Source organism: Moschus berezovskii, chromosome 4, assembly GCF_049115385.1.
Source record: "Moschus berezovskii isolate FMDL1 chromosome 4, NW_MosBer_1.0, whole genome shotgun sequence".
NCBI lineage: Eukaryota > Metazoa > Chordata > Mammalia > Artiodactyla > Moschidae > Moschus > Moschus berezovskii.
The window spans coordinates 63,919,724-63,945,555 of record NC_142463.1 but is presented as its reverse complement, the minus strand read 5'-3'; the positions used below and the strand labels follow the sequence as shown (position 1 = coordinate 63,945,555).

The window sequence follows — 25,832 nt, the reverse complement described above, 5'->3', positions numbered from 1 at the left end:
TAACCTTGCTCTATACTCAGACAACCCAAAGTTCTCTCCTCTAGGACCGCTCAAGTCCTCCTCCTCCTTCAAAACTGCCCTTTAACAATATCATCACAACCTCTGCATGCATGCATGCTCAGTCACTTCAGTCACGTCTGATTCTTTGCGACCCTATGAAATGGCTCCTCTGTCCATGTGATTCTCCAGGCAAGAATCCTGAAGTGGGTTGCCATTCCCTCCTTCAGGGGATCTTCCCCATCCAGGGATCGAACCTGCATCTCCTGCATTGTAGGCAGATTCTTTACCCCTGAGCCACCAGGGAAGCCCCATAACCTCTGATGCCTCCATTAAAACTAGTCTTACAGTGTTAACTGTTTAACTCAGGTAAGTGATTAGCTGTGATGCTCTCAAGAATCCTTACTGGTTTAACAATTATCCCTCCAATGACCGTTACAAAACACACACAGATTACAAGAACAAATGTAGGAAAACGACAAATATCCAAAATACTCCAAAGTGTTTTTACTTCTGGTGTCTGATTTGTAGCTTCACAACTTGCCCTGTAATCTTAAATGGAAATCCAGATGGTTTTATTCTCTTGAGGATAAACATATCCTCCTATTACTATCTTCCCCCAAATTTTGTCTTTAGCAAGGCCATGTGGATTCCTTGTTATTTAGCACTATTCCTAGCATAAACATGTAATCCGGCCTGCAAATCTGAGACAGGCTAGGCCATGAGACCTGAGACCCTTTGTTGCAGTGCTTGCACTTGGACAAAAGTCTCCTCCAGCAACAAAATACAAAGAAACCATAAGGGACTAAAAATATAACTGCCTGCATGGGCAGCTGGGGCAAATTATGAACAAGACACAAAAAGACCAAAAACCCAACAACCCCTTCTAAAGAGTCTGGAACAAAAGCAGGAAACTGTGCACACACCCAGCACACAGCACCACCAAGGGGGTAAGCAGACCAACTAAGTGACCCTTTAATCCCGGAACCCTAGACCCTACCTTTAACCCACAGAAGGAACCAGCTTGCCCTGGAGCACCCCTCCCCCATTCCCACCAGTGAGCAAAACCACCTGTTACTTGCTTTCCCTCCCAATAAAGCCTTGCCTGATTTTCTTGCCTGGTCTCTTAGCAATTTCTGTTTATGAAGGAGTCCAACAAACTTGATTACTAACAGGGTTACCAGTAAGGCTCTCTTTGACTCAATGGGCAGCCGGTACCTCTAAGTATCTCAAAAAAACACTGTCATGACTTCTCTGTAAGCCTCTTTACCTTAACCCGTGAGAAAATTTCACAAAACGTTCTCAGCTTACTTCAGTGCTACTTCCAGTGCTACTGAATCAGTGCAGCCTCAACTAAAGTTTCAAAATGTCCTCATTCTGCTCACCCACTCCTTCATCAAGTGATAACAGCTGAGCATCCTGCAAACCAAAACAGAATTTGAGGGAATGGAAGAAAGCAGCCCACAGCTAAAAATCCGTTTCTTTGAAGTCTCCTTATGCACAGAGAAAAATAATGTATCTCATAGACACTATGTAATGATTAAGTGAAAACTCTTAATGCTCAGTATGTGATCAGTTCAGTTCAGTTCAGTCGTGTCCGACTCTTTGCGACCCCATGAATCACAGCACGCCAGCCTCCCTGCCCATCACCAACTCCCGGAGTTCACTCAAACACATGTCCATCAAGTCGGTGATGCCATCCAGCCATCTCATTCTCTGTTGTCCCTGTCTCCTCCCACCCCCAATCCCTCCCAGCATCGGGGTCTTTTCCAGTGAGTCAACTCGTCGCATGAGGTGGCCAAAATATTGGAGTTTCAGCTTTAGCATCAGTCCTTCCAATGAACACCCAGGATTGATCTCCTTTAGAATGGACTGATTGGATCTCCTTGCAGTCCAAGGGACTCTCAAGAGTCTTCTCCAACACCACAACTCGAAAGCATCAATTCTTCAGTGCTCAGCTTTCTTCAAGTCCAACTCTCACATCCATACATGACCACTGGAAAAACCATAGCTTTGACTAGATGGACCTTTGGTGGCAAACTAACGTCTCTGCTTTTTAATATGCTATCTGCTGCTAAGTCACTTCAGTCGTGTCCAACTCTGTGTGACCCCATAGACGGAAGCCCACCAGGCTCCCCCTTCCCTGAGATTCTCCAGGCAAGAACATTGGAGTGGGTTGCCATTTCCTTCTCCAATGTGTGAAAGTGAAGTCGCTCAGTCGTGTCCGACCCATTGCGACCCCACAGACTGCAGCCCACCAGGCTCCTCCATCCATGGGATTTTCTAGGCAAGAGTACTGGAGTGGCTTGCCATTGCCTTCTCCTAATATGCTATCTAGGTTGGTCATAATTTTCCTTCCAAGGAGTAAGTGTCTTAATTTCATGGCTGCAATCAGCATCTGCAATGATTTTGGAGCCCAAAAAAGTAAAGTCTGACACTGTTTCCCCATCTATTTCCCATGAAGTGATGGGACCAGATGCCATGATCTTAGTTTTCTGAATGTTGAGCTTTAAGCCAACTTTTGAGTTTTAATTTAACTTTTTGAATTTTTGACCCGGTCTTTAAATATATGTGATATATATAGATATATAGATATATCTACATTCTAAAGATAATTCAGTAGGATGCTATAAATGGGGAACTAGCTGATACCGGCTGTTATTGACAAATAACTGAAAGAATAAAAATAATGCCTTCTTTCTATCTGAAACCCATCAGGATTCCCGGTAATAATAGAGATGATATGTTGTTTGTTTCATCACTGCTAGCTTATTTCCATACATTATTACACGTAACATAAAAATAAACTAAAAGATTTGTAATACCATCGTCTCTGGAGTACTGCTTAAGAAACTGAAGCATGGAGAGGAGTTCTATTAGGTGTTTCTTCCATTTTCATGCAAGCTTTGAACAGAGTAGAGTAGGTCTTCACATTTGAATGCAGCGACGACTTCGCTTCCCTCCCTTATCCTGAACTCCTCTGGTCTCTTAAATCGGAAGCGTATAGCCTGGTGCAGAAGGCACCGCCTCTCCAAGGGAAGGGTTTGGTGAAACCCCGCCCCGGAGGCGGGATCTAAGTGGGCGTGGTCTCAAGCGGATCCAGGGAAGATCTGTGCGGGACTGCCGCAGAGCCGTAAAGAGCTCCAAGAGTCGTGAAAGGGCACGGCGCGGAAGCGTTGCCTTACGACTGTTCGGACAGGCGCGCCGGGTCGGCGTTCACTACTTACTACTTCTCTGATATGCACGTGGGCCGCTCTTCGTGGTTTTGCAGGTAACTCAGCCCTCTTGGCGTGAACCAAACACATTGAAGCACGGAGTGGCAACGGAGGTCAAGGATCTTGAGCTGATGGATTTTGCTGCTGAAAGTGAAGAGATGTCGGGAGGAGGTCTCCAGAGTGAAGCTGAGGGGGCGCGGCTAAGTCTCGAGTCAGATAAGGAGAGAGTAAGGACGGAGGAGTCCGGCGATGGAGAGGCGGAGAATGGTCTGACCGGAATGGAGAAGACAGGGGCAGGGGAAGAAGAAAGTATACGAAGAGCAGAGGAGATGCGAATGGACCTAACGGTTGTGAAGCAGGAAGTAATGGACTGGTCAGAAATGGTAGAAGGTACGCTGAATGGCCAGTGGGTAAAGCAGGAGGGGGACGGACCTGAGGTGAAAGAGGAAAAACCAGGCACATTGGAGGTGAAGCAGGAGATGGATAGTAGTTTGATGGTAAAAGAAGAAAAGGTAGAAGAAACAGAGATAAAGGAAGAGAAAGTGAAGGTGAAGGAAGAAGAAGTGATGGACTGGCTAGAAGTGAAGGAAGAGAAGAAAGATAGCTTGGTAGAAGTGAAGGAAGAGAAGAAAGACAGCTTGGAGATTAAACGTGAGGAAGTGTCTCTTGATCTGAATATTAAAAAGGAGGAAATAATGGATGAAGTGTATGTAAAAGAAGAGAAGTATTTCCCCAAAGAAGAAATGATGGATGATACAAAGGTGAAAGAAGAGGCTCAGATAAATCCCTCAGTGGGCTCCAAGCGGAAACTGGCCATGTCAAGGTAGGGCAGATCTGTGAAGGTCTTTTGTTGTCTAGGTTGAAAGAAACTACACGATCAGTAAGGTGTGGCATAATGAAAAATAAGCCGGGAGTCTGAGTGGTGGGGGGAGGGGTGATTAGAAAAGGAGGGTTTTGTAAGATAACAACAAATTCTGTGAAAATATGTGAGGTTGGTCCTAGTGTCCAGTGGCCAAGTTAGGAAGTGAAAATTCTTGGGACCAGAAAACCCTTGGAGCAGAATCTGGCTTGACTTTGTATGCCCTTGGCTCAGTATTCTTTTGAGGCAGGATAGGTGTGAGGAACAGTCTAATAAAACCAACAAGGGCGAAGTGGAGTAAGTTAAAATTAGGCAAAATACATTTGAACTCACTCAATTGGCTAGTTTCTCAATGGGTACTGTGAACATTTATTGCTTTTGATTTAATTTCTTTATAGTGTGATCATGTGGCAGCATAGGAAATAAGCGTAGTCAGATTCTTGGGACTATTTCTGTCTCGAATACAGTGAGTCAACATGTAGTTTGCTTGTGTGTTTGTAGTTTGATTGTCATTGTACACTGATTGTAACTCAAGTGAAAGATCAGTTGGAGACAGATGATGGGTAGTTGTATTTCTAGAGTTTTTTGATGCCCATTCTCAGTTGGATGAGGAACTGTGGAAGAAAGATGCAACTGCTGCTCTCTAAATTTGCCTGGGTCTTCTTTTTCTGAATGTTTCTGCCTTTAAGATATATAAACAGCTCATGGGTTGGCTTCTGGGTATGTGCACACACACAGTTAACAGTGTCAGGAATTACAAGTTAAAATATCAATAAGTGATCTCACTGTCTGATTATATAGAAAAGGAAGTCACAGTGAGATTCTTTTTTAAATTTAATACATGTTGTCTTGAATTACCTATCATTAAACAACATTGTAAATGTAGTGTCATTTAGAGATGGTTTCCTAGAGGAGAATTTTCTAATGATGTTTGGCAGCTGTCCATTATTTCGTTAGAGTTACTTGCATCTACTTTATTCACTGTGACTGCATGTCTGTAAATTGTGATGGATTAAAAGTTTATAAATAAATATATAGAATTAATATTTGATAATTAAGTTTCTGGTGGGCTTTTGTAGATGTGAAACTTGTGGTACAGAAGAAGCAAAGTACAGATGTCCACGTTGTTTGCGGTATTCCTGCAGGTATATATGTAATTTTCTACCTTATTATCTCTGCCTGTACCCTTTTTACCTCAAAGCATTAAAGTTCCTTCTCTTTGTCCCTTCAGTTTGCCCTGTGTAAAGAAACACAAAGCAGAACTAACATGTAACGGAGTTCGAGATAAAACTGCGTATGTTTCAATACAACAGTTTACTGAAATGAATCTCCTAAGTGGTAAGCCATCTTATGTATAGCACATTGATGCTTCCTGGCCATAGGCATATATCATTTATTAATTTTTCTGTTTTTTTGAAATTTGTAGATTATCGATTTTTAGAAGATGTGGCAAGAACAGCAGACCATATTTCTAGAGATGCTTTCTTGAAAAGACCAATCAGCAATAAACATGTAAGTATTTCTTCTATTCTTTTCCAGTTAGAGTTTCTTCTAATCAAATAGATTGTTTTTTTCTTTTTGCACTCAACAGATAATATATATTTAGTGGCTGCTATGATCCAGGGCTATTCCAGTTGCTAGGGATACAGCAGTGACCAAAACAAAATCCTTCCCCTTATGGTACTTGTATTATAGTGGGAGAGACAGGGGATGTGTACAGGAACAAATATAATTTCAGATAGAGTTAAGTGCATGTGAAAGATAAAGAGGACGAAAGGAGGTTAAAGAAAATCAAAACGGTGTTTGTGGGGGAAGGGGGTTCTGAGAGTAGTCGGGAGAGTCTTCTCTGAGAGATGACATCAAGCAGCAATGTGAATGATGAGAAAGGCAGTCACGTGATCGTTTGAAGGACGACTCTACAGGCAGAGACAAAAGCAGAAGTATAGAATGAATCAGGGTCAGAGTTAGTGTGTTTGAGGGCTTAAAAGAGGAGCCCAGTGACTGTAGCATAGTTGAGTGAGGAGCATGTTGAACGGTGAGGTTAAAGAAACTGATGAAGTCTCCTAATGTATTCAAAGTAAAAATGGAGGCCATGGGAGGCAATTAAGCATGTTTGCTTTTTGAAAGATCACTCTTGAGGCTCTCTGGAAAGTGGACTTGAATAGGCAAGAGTGGAAGATTGGAAGCTGGGAGATCAGTTACAGAGCTATTGTTGTGGTTCTGGTCACAGATGATGTTAGAATATTGGGAAGTGATTAGATGTGTTCTATTTAATTGGAGTATAGTTGATTTACAGTGTTGTATCAGTTTCTGCTGTACAGCAGAGTGAATCAGCAACATGTATAAATGTATATCCCCTCTTCCTTGAATTGCCTTCCATTTAGATCACCACAGATCACTGAGTTCCCTATGCTATACAGGGGAAGTGATTAGATTTGAATTTGGAAAGAAGTGCTAATAGGACTTGCTATTTTAATAAACTTGTTATACTCTTTAATTTCCTTTTCATTCCTTAAGCACTGTGCAAAATTAAAAGCTTACATATTAGAAATATTTTCCAACTGCTATTGTTCTAAAAATTATTTAATATTATTTAATCACATCATGGAATTATCTTTGTTTTTCAGAGACCATAGTGGTATTGGAGTTGCAGAATTTTAATACTCTTTAAACAGTTTATTTTATTGGTATTATTGGTACAGACATGACATTACACGTATCTGAAAGAAAAATTACCATATATCAAGTTTTTTTTCTCAAGCTTGCTGCTGCTGTCAAGTTGCCTCAGTCGTGTCTGACTCTGTGTGACCCCATAGACGGAAGCCCCCCAGGATCCCCCGTCCCTGGGATTCTCCAGGCAAGAACACTGGAGTGGGTTGCCATTTGCTTCTCCAATGCATGAAAGAGAAAAGTGAAAGTGAAGGCGCTCAGTCATGTCTGACTCTTTGTGACCCATGGACTGCAGCCTTAGACATAATTAAATTATATACTTAAAGGATAAATTGCTTTTTGCTTTTTAAATATTTTCTTTTTATGAAATATGGCATGCATATAAAAAAGCGTAAAACAGAAATATACCATTTAATAATAATTATGGAGTGAGCATCCATGTAGCTACTACCTAGATCTAGAATTAGAACATAACCAGCTTCTCAAGAATTCCTGCCGCCATGTTATGCCCAACCCAGAACCATTCTTATTCCTGGGTTTTCTGTAATAAATTTTATGAAAAATGCTATAGTGAACACTTTTGTTTAGGAATTGTGGTTTGCTTTTGCATGTTTTTCTGGAGTTCATACCTAGGAGTGAAATTGCTTTGTTGTGGAGTATGCATATCTTCAATTTGAGTGTATGTTACCAAAATATTTTCTAAAGTGGTGATGGCAGTTTATACTCACAGTATTTAAGTATACCTGTTGTCACATCCTCTCCAGATATTTGACTTGGTCATAGTTTTTAAGCTTTTGTCAGTTTGATGGCTTTGTTACTTTATTATGATTTTTAATCTACAGTTGTCCAATTCATAATGAGATTGAAAGTGAAAATAAAAGTTGCTCAGTTGTGTTCGACTCTTTGCAACCCCATGGGACTATGCAGTCCGTGGAATTCTCCAGGCCAGAATACTGGAGTGGGTAGTCTTACCCTTCTCCAGGGGATCGTCCCAACCCAGGGATAGAACCCAGGTCTCCTGCATTGCAGGCAGATTCTTTACCAGCTGAGCCGCAAAAGAAACCCAAGAATACTGGAGTGGGTAGCCTATCCCTTCCCTAGTGGATTTCCCAACCCAGGAGTTGAACTGGGATCTCCTGCATTGCAGGAGGATTCTTTACCAGCTGAGCTATCAAGAAGCCTCTTAATGAGACTGAGCACCTTTCAAATATCTTATTGGCCTTTGGATGTTCCCCTTTGTGATGTATGCCTGTTAAGTCTCTGTCCATCTTGTCATTGTTCTGTTGTTTTTTCCTACTAGTTTTCTTTGTATTTTTAGATGCTTATGTTGATTGTTATAAATCCTTTCATTCTGTGGCTTGTGTTTGTACTCTTTCATGTCTTACGGTAAACAGCTTTTTAAAATTTTAATGTAGTAGAAATTGTCTTGTGTTTCCTTTGTAGTTAATAGTTTTATGTGTTTATAAAGAAATCCTTCCTTTCCTTGAGGTTATAAAGCCGTTCTCCTGTAAATATTTTCTGAAAGCTTTGTAGTATCACGTCTCCCATTTATGTCTGTAAACATGGAACTGATTTTTGTCTATCTTGTGAAGTCGAGGTCCTATTTAATTTTCCACATGAATAATCTGCTTTTTCTAGCACCAGTTATTGAAAAGTTCATCCTTTCTCTACTGCTTTGCAGGACCATCTTTGTTATATATGAGGCATCCACATATGCTTGGCCTGTTTGTTTCTGGCCTATCTGTTCTATTCTGTTAAATCTCTTGTCTCTCGCAACTATTGTAGTCTTTCATGAACTCACTGAAGAAGTAAATCTTCTCACTTTGTTCATTGTTTAGATTAGACCACAATCATTTTTCTAGAATATTTGATAGAATATTGTGTGAAATACAGATGTGGCTCTTCGTAACTTTATACAGATATAAAAATCAGCCAACTGCTTTATAGTCCTACCTTCCCCACTTGGATATTTTGATTGGATTTGCATTTATTTTGTGGAGTTACTTGGGTGATTGGATTTAGTGGCATTGGATATTTAAATCCTTGATAGTTGTATCTCTGCATTTATTTGGGTCTTTAACATCTCTGTAATTTTCTCAGTGAAGGTCTTGCACATTTTTTGTTAGACTTATTCTTGAGTACTTTATTTTTTCATAGTATTTTAATAGTATTTTCTTTAGAAAATTTTTATTATCTCTTTGTTGGTATTCAGGAATGAAAGTTTTTGTTGTTGTCCATTTTATGGTAGTTCAGTTCAGTTCAGTCAGTCAGTCGTGTCCGACTCTTTGCAACCCCATGAATCACAGCACGCCAGGCCTCCCTGTCCGTCACCAACTCCTGGAGTTCACGCAAACTCACGTCCATCGAGTCGGTGATGCCATCCAGCCATCTCATTCTCTGTCGTCCCCTTTTCCTCCTGCCCCCAATCCCTCCCAGCATCAGAGTCTTTTCCAGTGAGTCAACTCATCGCATGAGGTGGCCAAAGTATTGGAGTTTCAGCTTTAGCATCAGTCCTTCCAATGAACACCCAGGATTGATCTCCTTTAGAATGGACTGGTTGGATCTCCTTGCAGTTTAAGGGACTCTCAAGAGTCTTCTCCAGCACCACAGTTCAAAAGCTGTGATCAGCTTTGGTGATCAGCTTTCTTCACAGTCCAACTCTCACATCCATACAGGACCACAGGAAAAACCATAGCCTTGACTAGACGGACCTGGGTTGGCAAAGTAATGTCTCTGCTTTTTAATATGCTATCTAGGTTGGTCATAACTTTCCTTCCAAGGAGTAAGCGTCTTTTAATTTCCTGGCTGCAATCAGCATCTGCAGTGATTTTGGAGCCCAAAAAAATAAAGTCTGACACTGTTTCCACTGTTTCCCCATCTATTTCCCTTGAAGTGATGGGACCAGATGCCATGATCTTTGTTTTCTGAATGTTGAGCTTCAAGCCAACCTTTTCACTCTCCTCTTCCACTTTCATCAATAGGCCTTTGAGTTCCTCTTCACTTTCTGCCATAAGGGTGGTGTCATCTGCCTATCTGAGGTTATTGATATTTCTCCCGGCAATCTTGATTCCAGCTTGTGCTTCCTCCAGCCCAGCGTTCCTCATGATGTACTCTGCATAGAAGTTAAATAAGCAGGGTGACAATATACAACCTTGACGTACTCCTTTTCCTATTTGGAACCAGTCTGTTGTTCCATGTCCAGTTCTAACTGTTGCTTCCTGACCTGCATACAGGAAGTTTTTGTTGTTGTCCATTTTATGGTAGTAGCCATATTAAAATCTATTCCAACACCTTATCTATAGATTTTTTGAGGTTTTCTCTGTAAACAGTTCATCACGATTTGTTTCTAGTTTTCTGTCCTTATTCTCTCTTTTTCTTACCTTATTAGAATAGCAAGAACTTCCAATAAAGTAAAATAGTAGTGATGATAGTAGATATTTAAAGTCCACTCCTGAATTTGATGATTTGCTCAAGGGGTTCACAGGATGTAACATACAATTGAACTCATGGCTGAAGTTTATTACAATGCAAGAATACAGAGCAAACTTTGCAAAAGGAAAGTGTGTATGGGGCCAAGCCTGTAGGAATCCAGCCCCAAGCTTCCCAAATTCCTCACCTATTGGAGTCATACAATACACAGTTAATTTCCTCAGGCGACAGTTTGTGATAACTAATGTTTAAAGTTTATTGTCTACCAGGGAAACTCATTAGAGACTCATTGCCCAAGGTTTTTATGAGGACTGGTTGAAGAAGCATCCTTAGCCTAGCAGTTGCCAAGTTCCATACACCCAGAAGGAAAGCAGATAAAAACCACATTTTTATACAATTTCAGCATAATGAAGCAGAACCTACCATTTTTCCTACCATTTTAGGAGAAATTTTTTGTCAGTGTAGGATCCATTTACCAGTCAAATTGCCAGACCTCAGCCAAGAGCAAACCTTGCCAACAGAACTTTCTAAGGATAAGTTTCAGGCCTCGTATATTAGCTCTTTTCTATATCTTTGTTTTATAACCCTGATCATAGAGGGAAAAGATTTAAGATTTCCCTTATAAGATTTCATTTAAGTTTACTTTTCAGTTTTTTGTGGGTATAGTTTGATATCTAGATTAAAGAAGTTCTGTTCCCAGTTTGCTAACACATGTTAACATGAATGGTGGTTATATTTTATCAAATCTTTTTTCTATATTTTATTATTCTTTTAGTATATACTAATAAGAATACGTGACGAGTTGACTCACTGGAAAAGACTCTGATGCTGGGAAAGGTTGGGGGCGGGAGGAGAAAGGGACGACAGAGAATGAGATGGCTGGATGGCATCACCGACTCTGTGGACATGAGTTTGAGTGAACTCCAGGAGTTGGTGATGGACAGGGAGGCCTGGAGTGCTGTGATTCATGGGGTCGCGGAGAGTCGGACACGACTGAGCGACTGAACTGAACTGAACTGAACAAGAATATGAATAATAATCTTTTAGCTGATTTTCTAAGCTAAACTTGCATGGTGTATTATTATCATATGATGCTTTTTATACTTGGCAGAATTCAGTTGTGTTATATATGTGTACGCATTATCCTTTCATTCATTTTGCATTTCTGTTCATGAGTGAGATAACTTCTGATTTTCCTTTTTGGTATTCTTAAGTTTCTCTGTTGATGTGATTCCAGTTTCATAAAATTATTTAATGATGTTCCCATTTTGTTCTTAAATACATTAACGTTGGGATTATTTCTTCCTTGGGAATTTGGTATAATTTTTTAATAGGCTGCAGAAGTTTATTCTTTACTATTAATGGGACTGTTCAGGTTGTTTCTGTCTTAAGACTACATTTTCCTAAGAATTTGTTCGTTTTACCTAAATTTTCCAATGTATTGGCATAAAGTTCTTCATAACATTTTCTTTAATGGGTCTGTAGGAATTGTAGTATCATTTGTGATATTGCTTACTTGTGTCTTTTGTTCTAGATCAGTTGCTATTACCGATTCCTTTTCTATTTAGTTACTGTGTCCTCTTGACTTCTGTTATATCCTTATTATTTTTAGCTTAATTGCATTATGGTCAAAGAACATATCTTTTTCTGAGTTCATTTTTTAAAAAATACATTAAGACTTGTGTTTATGTCCTAGCATATAGTCAAATTTTGTAACGTTCGCTGTTTTCTTGGGGAAGCGGGGGAAGTATTCTACAATTGCTAAATGTCTTATTTTAAACATATTCCTTTAGGTCAGGTTTGTTAAATACGTTGTTCAAATTATAACATTACTGATTTTTTTGTTTGTTTCTTTCTTTCTTTCTTCTACCAGTTACTGAGAGACATATGTTAATACTTCCCAATAGATAAAATCAGAAGGATTTGTATGTTTCTTCTTGCGGTTCAGTTAGCTTTGCTTAATATGCTTTAAGGGTACATTATTAGATGCATTCTTCAGGAAATTATTGGTGTGTTTACCCTTTGGCCCTTATGTTGTAACCCTTTTTGTCTCTAGCTTTTTGTGTATTTGTCTGTTATTAAGCTATTTCACTCCTTTGGTGTGTTTTGTCCCTGACTTTTACTTTAGGCCTTTCTGTATCCCTGTGTTCTGTGTGTGTCTTTTCAAAGTACCATATAGTTGAGTTCTAGTTTTTCTCCATTCTGACAATCTGTAACTCTTACCTGAATCTCTTTTTCTCTTTTGGTTCCTGTATACTGAGACTTACTTTCTTCTTTATTTTTTTTTTTCATTGTGGTGGCTTCTGTTGTTGCAGAGCTCAAACTCTACAGTATATCGGCTTTAGTGGTTGCAGCATACAGCTCAGCACCTGTGGCACTTGGGCTTAGTTGCCCCTTGGCATATAGGATCTTAGTCCCCTAACCAGGGATCAAACCTTCATTGGCAGGAGGATTCTTATTCAGTAGACCACCAGGGAAGACCCCCTTATTTTCTTATATTGGTTATGCTTGTTTATTTTTTGTTGAGTATTCTTTTATTTTTCCCTTTAAAAATTACTTCTGAGAATTATTTGAAGGCTGGAATAAATAAATAGGCCTTCTTTGATTCTACCAGGTACCTAGAAACATTGCAGATCTAGACTATCTTAAACCAGGTTGAAGGTTTAAGATTACATTAATCCCAAAGCAAGGCAAGGGGAAGGCAATGGCAACCCACTCCAGTACTCTTGCCTGGAAAATCCCATGGACGGAGGAGCCTGGTAGGCTGCAGTCCATGGGGTCGCCAAGAGTTAGATACGACTGAGAGACTTCACTTTCACTTTTCACTTTCATGCATTGGAGAAGGAAATGGCAACCCACTCCAGCGTTCTTGCCTGGAGAATCCCAGGGACAGCGGAGCCTAGTGGGCTGCCGTCTTTAGGGTCGCACAGAGTCAGACATGACTGAAGCGACTTAGCAGCAGCAAAGCAAGGCAAATCATTTCAAGTCTGAGCATGGACTGCCATGGCCAGGCTAGACAATTTCTAATGGATTTTTTTTCCCCCCTGTTCCAGTCAAACTAATAAAAAAATTCTTAGCATGCTCTGGTCACCCTTACCCTGAGGGTGTATTATTCTGTGACTCAGTTTCATTTCATTTGAGAGTAGTTTCCACAAACATTACTGGATCTTGACCGTCTTGCTGAGGAGGCTCTAGAAAGGGGAAGCCTATATTTGCCATAATTAGCAAAAGTGGCTTCAGTGCTTTTTGCTTACTTCTCTGAGTTTCACTTTTCATTAAATATTGGCCTGTAGTTTCCCATTTCTGTTAGCTCTTCAATGCTTTTAAGGTGATCTTTAAAAATATTTACACACACACAAATATATATAGCATTCTTAGATGTTTTCAGTAGGAAAGTTGGTTCCTTATAATCACTGTCATTACTTAAACCAAATTTCACATGCACTGTGAAATTGCTTGTAATTTCTTAAGTCATTTTCTTACTGACCCTCCCTTCCCCTTGACTTATGACTTGATTGTCTAACTCTGTACATTGCAAAGTCTAGATGCCACTCACTTAAAAAGTTGCGTTTATATTTTGCCACTTCTTTGAGTGATCTTTCTTCTTCCTTGATGATATTACTTCCTTAAGCACTCTCTGGAGTTGACTAATTCAGCTCCACCAAACTATGTGGTCGGTGGAATAATACATGTCAGAGCTATAATTCTCATACCTCATTTTGTACATCCTACATTAGTGGCTACTTTTAAGTTAAGCCTTGTAGTAGGCAGCGCCATAGTTCCTTCCCTGAATGAGCTACCTGCCTAGTAGTAGAAGCAGGCATATATATAGCTAACTATGGTATGAAACCATCAGTAAAAAAGAAGAAAAAAAAAACTGTATAGGTAATTCTTGTGATTGCTAAAACCTGTATTTTTTTTAAAAATCCCCATGAAATTCTTCTTTTGGCTTATAGGATATATGGTTAAAAGCACAGACTGAAATTAGACAGACCTGGATTTTAATGTAGACTTTACATCTCTGAAATAGCAGAAATGAGAGTAATAATAATACCTGCTTCATAATATTGTGAGGATTAAATGAGATATTGCTGTTTAGTGTAGTTTGTGAAGCGTAAGTATTTGATAAACCTTAATTTATGTTTTAAACATTGTTTTATGTGCTTTTGAAATTTAAGCTATTTGAAAATTAATTTGTCTATTTGTTTTTGTTTGTTAGATGTACTTTATGAAAAATCGTGCTCGAAAGCAAGGTATTAATTTAAAACTTCTACCCAATGGATTCACAAAAAGGAAAGAAAATTCAACATTTTTTGATAAGAAGTAAGTTTCTGACTTCTTTTTTAGCATATTAGATGTTCTAATTTGATGAGGAGCATCTTTTAAGGTTTGGTTTGCTTGGAACATTGCTCCTCAAAGTGTGGCCTATGAGATGTTTGTCATTGATTGATACAGGACAAGATGACTGCAGAAATTGGACTTAAGCATTTAAGAACTTATGCTAGTTTTATGTCATGTGACTTTAACATTTTTTGTTTGCTCCCTATGTATTTGTATGTATTTGAGAGAGAGAGATGGAGAGAGAGAAGGAGCTTGAAGAAGCTTCAAAGACAAAACAAGAAGTCAAAGCAGAATTTCTGCATATTTTTAACCAGAGGAGCTTGACTTTTATACTCCTTTCTACTTTGGAATTCCAAATAGTAATTCGAGAGTCAGTGATGGAGAAGAAAGGAACTTGGAAAACATTTCAGTTCAGTTCAGTCGCTCAGTCGTGTCCGACTCTCCGCAACCCCATGAATCACAGCACGCCAGGCCTCCCTGTCCATCAGAAAATCTGAATAGAGAAAATACATTAGAGATTAGTTTCTTGCTCTCTGAAATTGCTAAGTCAAAAAGGCCCCATTCGTACAGAGGAGAACAGGATCCCAAAGTACTGTAAGTAGCCCATTAAATTATTAGATAGTACCTTTACAAAGTCAAGATTCTGGTTTTAGAATCAAAAAGCCTGAGTGAGTCCCTCCCTCTTTAGCCTCTTAGTAACTGCAAGGCTTTGAGCAAATTACTTCCTTTCTCTGGGCTCTATCTGTATAATGGTGGGGGTTGAGCTAGGTAACGCTACAGTTCCTTTAAAATTTTACTACGTAAATTAAAAAAATGGAACCATCAGAATTATCATTATTCTAAAAGTCTTCCACCTTTTCAACAGATGTTATATTTTTAGAGAATGGTGTTATCCACTTACATACTTCAGAACAGATGGTTATAAATAAAGGTGGTTTTCTCTTTTTCTGGTTGGTTTCCAAGATTATAGTAATATTTTGCATTTATTATACTTCTCTGTTGGCTCAGACAGTAGTCTGCCTGCATTGCGGGAGACCATGTTCGATCCCTGGGTCGGGAAGATCCCCTGGAGAAGGAAATAGCAACCCATTCCAGTATTCTTGCCTGGAAAATCCCATGGATGGGGGAGCCTGGCAGGCTACAGTCCATGGGGTCACAAAGAGTCATACACCACCGAGCGACTTCACTTCACTTTGCATTTATCAAATAAAAGATAATTCACTTGTGTGTTTTGAAACTGACGTAGAAATTGACATAATTTGTTTGAAATTTAAAGTAACCGGTTTGTGCCTTCTGAAATATAAAATATATTCCTGTTTTATGAAAGAAAACATTCAGAGCCTCAAATGTAAAACTTTGAGGTCTTTAGATACATAAATGTTTGTGGGAATTTTTTTCCAAGATTACTACATTCAGTGTATCTTCTGAGTTTAGATTACAAATTTATGCTGTTATTTTGGAATACCTCATCTGTGAAGTAGCAAATCAGACTCTTCTTGCGTTATGCCTTTTACTCATGAATTTACAATGATTTGGGCTTGATGTTTTTATATTTTTAGTGTCTTGCCATGAAGAGATTAGCAACATAGAACACAATAGACTTTAATTAGTTTTTCAGCTGTTTTTACCACTGTAAAATGGAGCTAATGATAGTTACTGTGTAGTCCTGACCTTAGTGTGTTAATTTACTTAGACACTAACTTGAGGGTAGGAAGAAATCAGCACATAGTAGCAATTGTAAAAGTAATAAAGCCTCAGCATAAAGAGTTTAAAGGAAAAATAGCAACTGTAATTCCACTATGTAGAGACAACCAATGATAATATTTCATGTTTCCTTCTCATCATGTTTGCTTCTTTTTTTCAATTAATAAAATAAAATGTAATATTAAATACTTACATAAAAGTATAAAAATTTGCCTGACTCTCAAGTTAAGCATTACTTTATAAATAAAGGTACACTTTTTTTCTACAGCTAGCTTTTTCCTATTTAGCAATATATTATGAACTTCATGCTTGTTAATGCAAGTCTGCCTCATTTTATTTTTTTTTTTTTTTTTTTTTTTTTTTATAGTTAAAAGTATTTTTATTAAAAAAGCACAAATGCAAAGAAATGAACAGAGGAAAATTTATGCGTCGAACCTGGACTGGTCACTTATGATAATATACATGCTACAATTCCATTCTCCCCAATCATTCCACCTTCACCCTCTCCCACAGAGTCCCAAAGACTGTTCTAAATGCCTATGTCTCTTTTGCAGTCTCTTATACAGGGTTCAGGTTACCATTTTTCTAAATTCCATATATATGTGTTAATATACGGTATTGATGTTCTTCTTTCTGGCTTACTTCACTCTGTATAATTGGCTCCAATTTCATCCACCTCATTAAAACTGATTCAAATGCATTCTTTTTGATGGCTGAGAAATACTCCATTGTGTATATGTACCAAAGCTTTCTTATCCATTCGTCTGCAGATGGACATCTAGGTTGCTTCCATGTCCTGGCTATTATAAACAGTGCTGCAATGAACATTGGAGTACATGTGTCTCTTTCAATTCTGGTTTCCTCAGTGTGTATGCCCAGGAGTGCGATCGCTGGATCATATGGCAGTTCTATTTCCAGTTTTCTGAGGAATCTCCACACTGTTCTCCATAGTGGCTGTACTAGTTTGCATTCCCACCAACAGTGTAAGAGGGTTCCCTTCTCTCCACACCCTCTCCAGCATTTATTGCATGTAGACTTTTGGATAGCAGCCATTCTGACTGGTGTGAAATGGTATCTCATTGTGGTTTTGATTTGCATTTCTCTGATGATGAGGGATGTTGAGCATTTTTTCATGTGTTTGTTAGCCATCTTTATGTCTTCTTTGGAGAAATGTCTGTTTAGTTCTTTGGCCCATTTTTTGATTGGGTCACTTAGTTTTCTGGAATTAAGCTGCAGGAGCTGCTTGTATAATTTGGAGATTAATCCTTTATCAGTTGCTTCATTTGCTATTATTTTCTCCCATTCTGAAGGCTGTCTTTTCACCTTGCTTAGAGTTTCCTTTGCTGTGCAGAAGCTTTTGATTTTAATTAGGTCCCATTTGTTTATTTTTGCTTTTATTTCCAATATTCTGGGAGGTGGGTCTTGGAGGATCCTGCTGTGATTTATGTCGGAGAGTGTTTTGCCTACGTTCTCCTCTAGGAGTTTTATAGTTTCTGGTCTTACATTTAGATCTTTAATCCATTTTGAGTTTATTTTGGTGTATGGTGTTAGGAAGTGTTCTAGTTTCATTCTTTTACAAGTGGCTGACCAGTTTTCCCAGCACCACTTGTTAAAGAGACTGTCTTTTCTCCATTTTATATTCTTGCCTCCTTTGTCAAAGATAAGGTGTCCATAGGAGCGTGGGTTTATCTCTGGGCTTTCTATTTTGTTCCATTGATCTATATTTCTGTCTTTATGCCAGTACCATACTGTCTTGATGACTGTGGCTTTGTAATAGAGCCTGAAGTCTGGCAGGTTAATTCCCCCAGTTCCATTCTTCTTCCTCAAAATTGCTTTAGCTATTCGAGGTTTTTTGTATTTCCATACAAATTGTGAGATTATTTGTTCTAGTTCTGTGAAAAATATTGTTGGTAGCTTGATAGGGATTGCATTGAATGTATAAATTACTTTGGGTAGTATACTCATTTTTACAATATTTATTCTTCCAATCCACGAACACGGTATATTTCTCCATCTATTAGTGTCCTCTTTGATTACTTTCACTAGTGTTTTATAGTTTTCTATGTACAAGTCTTTTGTTTCCTTAGGTAGATATATTCCTAAGTATTTAATTGTTTTCGTTGCAACAGTGAATGGAATAGTTTCCTTAATTTCTCTTTCTATTTTCTCATTATTAGTGTATAGGAATGCAAGGGATTTCTGTGTGTTGATTTTATATCCTGCAACTTTACTGTAATCATTGATTAGCTCTAGTAGTTTTCTGGTAGAGTCTTTAGGGTTTTCTGTGTAGAGGATCATGTCATCAGCGAACAGTGAAAGCTTTACTTCTTCTTTTCCAATTTGTATTCCTTTTATGTCTTTTTCTGCTCTGATTGCTGTGGCCAAAACTTCCAGAACTATGTTGAATAGTAGTGGTGAGAGTGGGCACCCTTGTCTTGTTCCTGACTTTAGGGGAAATGCTTTCAGTTTTTCACCATTGAGGATAATGTTTGCTGTGGGTTTGTCATATATAGCTTTTATTATGTTGAGGTATGTCCCTTCAATTCCCACTTTCTGGAGGGTTTTTATCAAAAATGGATGTTGAATTTTGTCGAAGGCTTTCTCTGCATCTATTGAGATAATCATATGATTTTTATTTTTCAGTTTGTTGATGTGGTGTATTACGTTGATTGATTTGCGGATATTGAAGAATCCTTGCATTCCTGGGATAAAGCCCACTTGGTCATGATGTATGATCTTCTTAATGTGTTGTTGGATTCTGATTGCTAGAATTTTGTTAAGGATTTTTGCATCTATGTTCATCAGTGATATTGGCCTATAGTTTTCTTTTTTTGTGGGGTCTTTACCAGGTTTTGGGATTAGGGTGAAACGAAAGGCTGTGAAACGAGACAAAGAAGGAAACTACATAATGATCAAAGGATCAATCCAAGAAGAAGATATAACAATTATAAATATTTATGCACCTAACATAGGAGCACCGCAATATGTAAGACAATTACTAACAGGTATGAAAGGGGAAATTAACAATAACACAATAATAGTGGGAGATTTTAACACCCCACTTACATCTATGGATAGATCAACTAAACAGAAAATTAACAAGGAAACACAATCTTTAAATGATATAATAGAACAGTTAGACCTAATAGATATCTATAGGACATTTCACCCCAAAACAATGAATTTCACCTTTTTCTCAAGCGCACACGGAACCTTTTCCAGGATAGATCACATCCTGGGACATAAATCTAGCCTAGGTAAATTCAAAAAAATTGAAATCATTCCAAGCATCTTTTCTGACCACAATGCAGTAAGATTAGATCTCAGTTACAGGAGAATAACTATTAAAAGTGCCAACATATGGAGACTGAACAACACGCTGCTGAATAATGAACAAATCATAGAAGAAATCAAAAGAGACATCAAAATATGCATAGAAATGAATGAAAATGAAAACACAACAACCCAAAACCTCTGGGACACTGTAAAAGCAGTGCTAAGGGGGAAGTTCATAGCAATACAGGCACACCTCAAGAAACAAGAAAAAAGTCAACTAAATAACCTAACTCTACATCTAAAGCAACTAGAAAAGGAAGAAATGAAGAACCCCAGGGTCAGTAGAAGGAAAGAAATCATAAAAATTAGGGCAGAGATAAATGCAAAAGAAACAAAAGAGACCATAGCAAAAATCAACAAAGCCAAAAGCTGGTTCTTTGAGAAGGTGAATAAAATTGACAAACCACTAGCCAGACTCATCAAGAAACAAAGGGAGAAGAACCAAATCAATAAAATTAGAAATGAAAATGGAGAGATCACAACTGACAACACAGAAATACAAAGGATTATTAGAGAATACTATCAGCAATTATATGGCAATAAAATGAATAACCTGGAAGAAATGGACAAATTCCTAGAAAAGTACAACTTTCCAAAACTGAACCAGGAAGAAATAGAAAATCTGAACAAACCCATCACAAGCACGGAAATTGAAACTGTAATCAAAAATCTCCCAGCAAACAAAAGCCCAGGTCCAGACGGCTTCACAGCTGAATTCTACCAAAAATTTAGAGAAGAGCTAACACCTATTCTACTCAAACTCTTCCAGAAAATAGCCGAGGAAGGGAAACTTCCAAACTCATTCTATGAGGCCACCATCACCCTAATCCCAAAACCTGCCTCATTTTAAATAGTATATTTCAACTATGACTACTCTATCGTAATTTATTTATTACCATATTCACGAACAGTTGCTTAATTTGTGGTTTTTAATTATTACAAACAATGCTGTTGTAAACATCCTTGAACAGATTGTTTTGCATGCTTATGTGACTTTTCTGTAGATCGATCCCTGATAAGTGGCATTACTGGGTCACAGATTACATGCATTTAAACTATTGAGAGAAACTCCAAATTGTCCTCTCAAAAAAAGTACCACTTTGTAGCTTTTACAAAAATGTATGAGTACCTATTTTAGTTATCAGTCAGTTCAGTTCAGTACAGTCGCTCAGTCGTGTCCGACTCTCCGCGACCCCATGAACCACAGCACGCCAGGCCTCCCTGTCCATCACTAACTCCCGGAGTTCACTCAAACTCATGTCCACAGAGTCGCTTATGCCATCCAGCCATCTCATTCTCCGTTGTCCCCTTCTCCTCCCGCCCCCAACCTTTCCCAGCATCAGAGTCTTTTCCAGTGAGTCAACTCGCCGCATGAGGTGGCCAAAGTATTGCAGTTTCAGCTTTAGCATCAGTCCCTCCAATGAACATCCAGGATTGATCTCCTTTAGAATGGACTGGTTGGATCTCCTTGCAGTATAAGGGACTCTCAAGAGTCTTCTCCAACACCACAGTTCAAAAGCATCGATTCTTCGGCGATCAGCTTTCTTCACAGTCCAACTGTCACATCCATACATGACCACGGGAAAAACCATTGCCTTGACTAGACGGACCTTGGTTGGCAAAGTAATGTCTCTGCTTTTTAATATACTGTCAAGGTTGGTCATAACTTTCCTTCCAAGGAGCAAGCGTCTTTTAATTTCATGGCTGCAATCAGCATCTGCAGTGATTTTGGAGCCCAAAAAAATAAAGTCTGACACTGTTTCCACTGTTTTGCCATCTATTTCCCATGAAGTGATGGGACCAGATGCCATGATCTTTGTTTTCTGAATGTTGAGCTTCAAGCCAACCTTTTCACTCTCCTCTCTCACTTTCATCAAGAGGCTTTTGAGTTCCTCTCCACTTTCTGCCATAAGGGTAGTGTCATCTGCATATCTGAGGTTATTGATATTTCTCCCAGCAATCTTGATTCCAGCTTGTGCTTCTTCCAGCCCAGCGTTCCTCATGATGTACTCTGCATATAAGTTAAATAAGCAAGGTGACAATATACAACCTTGACGTACCCCTTTTCCTATTTGGAACCAGTCTGTTGTTCCATGTCCAGTTCTAACAGTTGCTTCCTGACCTGCATACAGGTTTCTCAAGAGGCAGGTCAGGTGGTCTGGGATTCCCATCTCTTTCAGAATGTTCCACAGTTTATTGTGATCCACACAGTCAAAGGCTTTGGCATAGTCAATGAAGCAGAAATAGATGTTTTTCTGGAACTCTCTTGCTTTCTCCATGATCCAGCGGATGTTGGCAATTTGATCTCTGGTGCCTCTGCCTTTTCTAAAACCTGCTTGAACATCTGGGAGTTCACGGTTTACATACTGCTGAAGCCTGGCTTGGAGAATTTTGAGCATGACTTTACTAGCGTGTGAGATGAGTGCCATTGTGCGGTAGTTTGAGCATTCTTTGGCATTGCCTTTCTTTGGGATTGGAACGAAGACTGACCTTTTCCAGTCCTGTGGCCAGTGCTGAGTTTTCCAAATCTGCTGGCATATTGAGTGCAGCACTTTCACAGCATCATCTTTCAAGACTTGAAATAGCTCAACTGGAATTCCATCACCTCCACTAGCTTTGTTCGTAGTGATGCTTTCTAAGGCCCACTTGACTTCACATTCCAAAATGTCTGGCTCTAGGTCAGTGATCACGTTATCGTGACTATCTTGGTCGTGAAGATCTTTTGTGTACAGTTCTTCTGTGTATTCCTGCCACCTCTTCTTAATATCTTCTGCTTCTGTTAGGTCCATACCATTTCTGTCCTTTATCGAGCCCATCTTTGCATGAAATGTTCCCTTGGAATCTCTAATTTTCTTGAAGAGGTCTCTTGTTTTTCCTATTCTGTTGTTTTCCTCTATTTCTTTGCATTGATCACTGAGGAAGTCTTTCTTATCTCTCCTTGCTATTCTTTGGAACTCTGCATTCAGATGCTTATATATTTCCTTTTCTCCTTTGCTTTTCGCCTCTCTTCTTTTCACAGCTATTTGTAAGGCCTCCTCAGACAGCCATTTCGCTCTTCTGCATTTCTTTTCCATGGGGATGGTCTTGGTCCCTGTCTCCTGTACAATGTCACGAACCTCCAACCAGAGTTCATCAGGCACTCTATCAATCAGATCTAGTCCCTTAAATCTATTTCTCACTTCCACTGTATCATCATAAGGGATTTGATTGAGGTCATATCTGAATGGTCTAGTGGTTTTCCCTACTTTCTTCAATTTTAGTTATACTGTGCTTTAATTGAATATTATTAAACTTCTTTGCCTATCTGATTAGAGGTTGAATTCTTCAACTTTTTCATTCAGATAAGGATATTTTTATCTCATCTTGATCAGTTGCATGCATTGTAAATGTTTTTACCAGTCTTTCTATGCTTAATTTTGCCTTCCAGTCATCTTTGATGGATTTTAAAGAATTGCTAAAAAAAAGAAAGGTTCTATAAAACATAAAGATAGTAAAGTGGAGTGGTTAAGAACACAAACGAGCTAGGCTGCCTGGGTTCAAATGTCTGACCTTCCTCTTCCAGCCATGTGGTACTAAGCTAAGCCACCTAACTTCCTTGTGTTTCAGTTCCTCATCTATAAAGTAAGGCTAGTAATAATAAACTAGGGATAAGCCAGTTTTCATTTCCATTTACAGTAACTTAGAAATCCTATTTAAACATTTTACTAGCACTGAATTGTCTCTTTTTTAATATTTGTTGCTATTTTGGAAGGTGGAAATTGTTTTAATTTGCTTTTACTTAATTGCTATTTAGATAGGGAGTGTTTGCCCATGTGTTTCAAAACAATATTTTAAAATTCAAATGTGAAGTTTGACTTAATCCAATCTGTGGTAGTAAGATAATCTTAGAACTGTTTTGATTAAGTAATTCAGATCCGTGGGACAGAATTTTTCCATTTGTTCTTTGTTAAATTGCCCGTTATTATTTCTAAATGGAAAATAATCATGCCACAAACTGAATTTAAAATGTCTGTATTTGGATATTCCTTGAATAATAAAGCATGAAGGTGAGTTCCCATTTAGTTAATAGCCATACTTATTAGTTAGTCAATAGTCTGCTCAATTGGTTAATAGCTTGGAAGTCTTTTGAGTGTGTCCTTATACTCTGTTCGTTTTTCAGCATTTTCATCAGTGATTTAGGTCATGATTTCTTATCTTGGTGCTGCTAACATATTGAACCACAGAGCTCCCTGTTGTGAGTGTGCATTTTAGGATGTTAGCAGCATCCCTGGCCTCTGCTCACTGGATATCGGTAACACACACACAGAGGCATTCTTTGTGATACCTGTGGTTTCTCAGACATTTGTATGAAAATGGTAAAAACTTTCAATGATCATAATGTTATCAAAGAATTATTTTTACCTCCCATATCTCCGATAGTCTGTTTTTAAGAGAATTGTTTATAATGCTTTTTTAAACTTTAAGAAGTGGTTAAAGTTTTGACTGAGATAAACATGAATTTGAATATTGTTTCTACACTTGATATATGTTAGGTGTCCTTGGGCAAAAGTGAATTTGCTAGATTGTTGATGGGAATAAATGAAATAATATTAAAATAATATCTAGCACTTACTAAGTAGATAATGTGCAGCAATAAAAGATCTGCATTTTCGTACTGGAAATCTTTGGGAATACATTTACTATATTAAATTCATTCCTAGTAGGTCTAGGGCAGCATTATAATCAAACAATACCATTTCTGCAGTGAAACCTCCAAATGTTTAAAATGGGAAAATAATGATTATAAATGAGCTCAGTCAGTTTTTTGCTGCTAGAGGAGTTATGAAAATCTTTCAGCTTCAGAGATTCAGGGCTTGGAATTGTTCCCATGTGATTTTGGTCCTGTACTAAGATTATTGTAATTACTCCCTAGGCATTAAATTGGTCCTTTGCTTATTTAAGCAGCTTAAGCTACAATATACACAAAAACTCAAATTGAAGTTATTTAAAATTGAATGTTCCAGTGGTAACTTTTGAGCAATCTGAGTGAAGAATTCTTTGTGGTAATTTTGTAAGTTTTCTGTAAAGTTTGAAATTATTTGAAAATAAGAGGGTTTAAAAAAAAAAAATTGAATACCTAACCCCCCTCTGCCCCCGCCACCATGAAGTGTGACTAATGTACATTGTGCCTGAATTAGCTCTGTAGGACTAATAGCAAGTTATATAGTAGCAAATGCATTAATACCTTAGAATCATAGGTTCATTTTAAGCGAGGCATTCTTTATGGTAAAAGTTTTTGACCAGTATGACTTCAAATCTCCAAAATCATATGCAAAATTATGTGATATATACATTTTTCTAAGACTAGCAACCATAATTTTCATTTTATAGTTGAAGTGTGATATAACACTAACCAGCCTGTGATGTCAAAAGTATATTTAATAGCTGTAAATTTTAAAGGTCTGGTAAATTTGACTGGTGAATTTGTCATAATGGATAACTTTAATAAACAAAGAAAAGTTAAGAGATGTTTATGTTAAGAATAACTTGAGCCAATACAAAATAGACATTCTCTGTTAAAAATAGAGGAGCTTGGTAAGAAAATGGTATAAGGCTCCCCTGCTTATTTTAGTCATTGTTATTCAGCCACTATGTCATGTCCAACTATTTGCAACGCCATGGGCTGCAGCACTCAGGTCTCGCTGTCCTTCAGTATCTCGTGGAGTTTGCTCAGACTCATATCCATTGAGTCAGTGATGCCATCAAACCATCTCATCCTCTGTCGCCCTGTTCTCCTGCCTTCACTCTTTCCCAGCATCAGTGTCTTTTCCAATGAATTGGCTCTTTGCATCAGTTGGCCAACGTTTAGAGCAGACCCCAAACTACTTCTTTTAAATAGTGACTTTTTCAGAGGTAAATGCTCTGCCTCATCTTTTTGTATGGCGTATAACTTTATATGTATTCTCACCTAGGGCTAATCAAAAACTGTTGAAAGAATAGGAAAGATCTGTGTGAAGAAAACAAATTCTACTGAATGGTTTTAAAAAGTCGAGCATTTATTTCCAATATTCTGGGAGTTGGGTCTTGGAGGATCCTGCTGTGATTTATGTCGGAGAGTGTTTTGCCTACGTTCTCCTCTAGGAGTTTTATAGTTTCTGGTCTTACATTTAGCTCTCTAATCCATTTTGAGTTTATTTTGGTGTATGGTGTTAGGAAGTGTTCTAGTTTCATTCTTTAAACGAATGGGACCTAATTAAAATCAAAAGCTTCTGCACAGCAAAGGAAACTATAAGTAAGGTGAA

General features: G+C 38.3%; 1 protein-coding gene across 1 annotated transcript in view; it reads left to right on the top strand.

Annotated features, from left to right (window-relative positions):
• The first annotated feature begins 3,167 nt into the window (after positions 1-3,167).
• Positions 3,168-25,832, top strand: part of ZNHIT6 (zinc finger HIT-type containing 6) — a 68,856-nt gene continuing 46,191 nt past the window's right edge. The window contains exons 1-5 of the mRNA XM_055402307.2: positions 3,168-4,035; positions 5,151-5,216; positions 5,303-5,409; positions 5,498-5,583; positions 14,390-14,493. Of these exons, the coding sequence (XP_055258282.2) occupies positions 3,344-4,035; positions 5,151-5,216; positions 5,303-5,409; positions 5,498-5,583; positions 14,390-14,493 (1,055 nt within the window). The 5' untranslated portion in view covers positions 3,168-3,343. The remainder of the gene's footprint in view (positions 4,036-5,150; positions 5,217-5,302; positions 5,410-5,497; positions 5,584-14,389; positions 14,494-25,832) is intronic.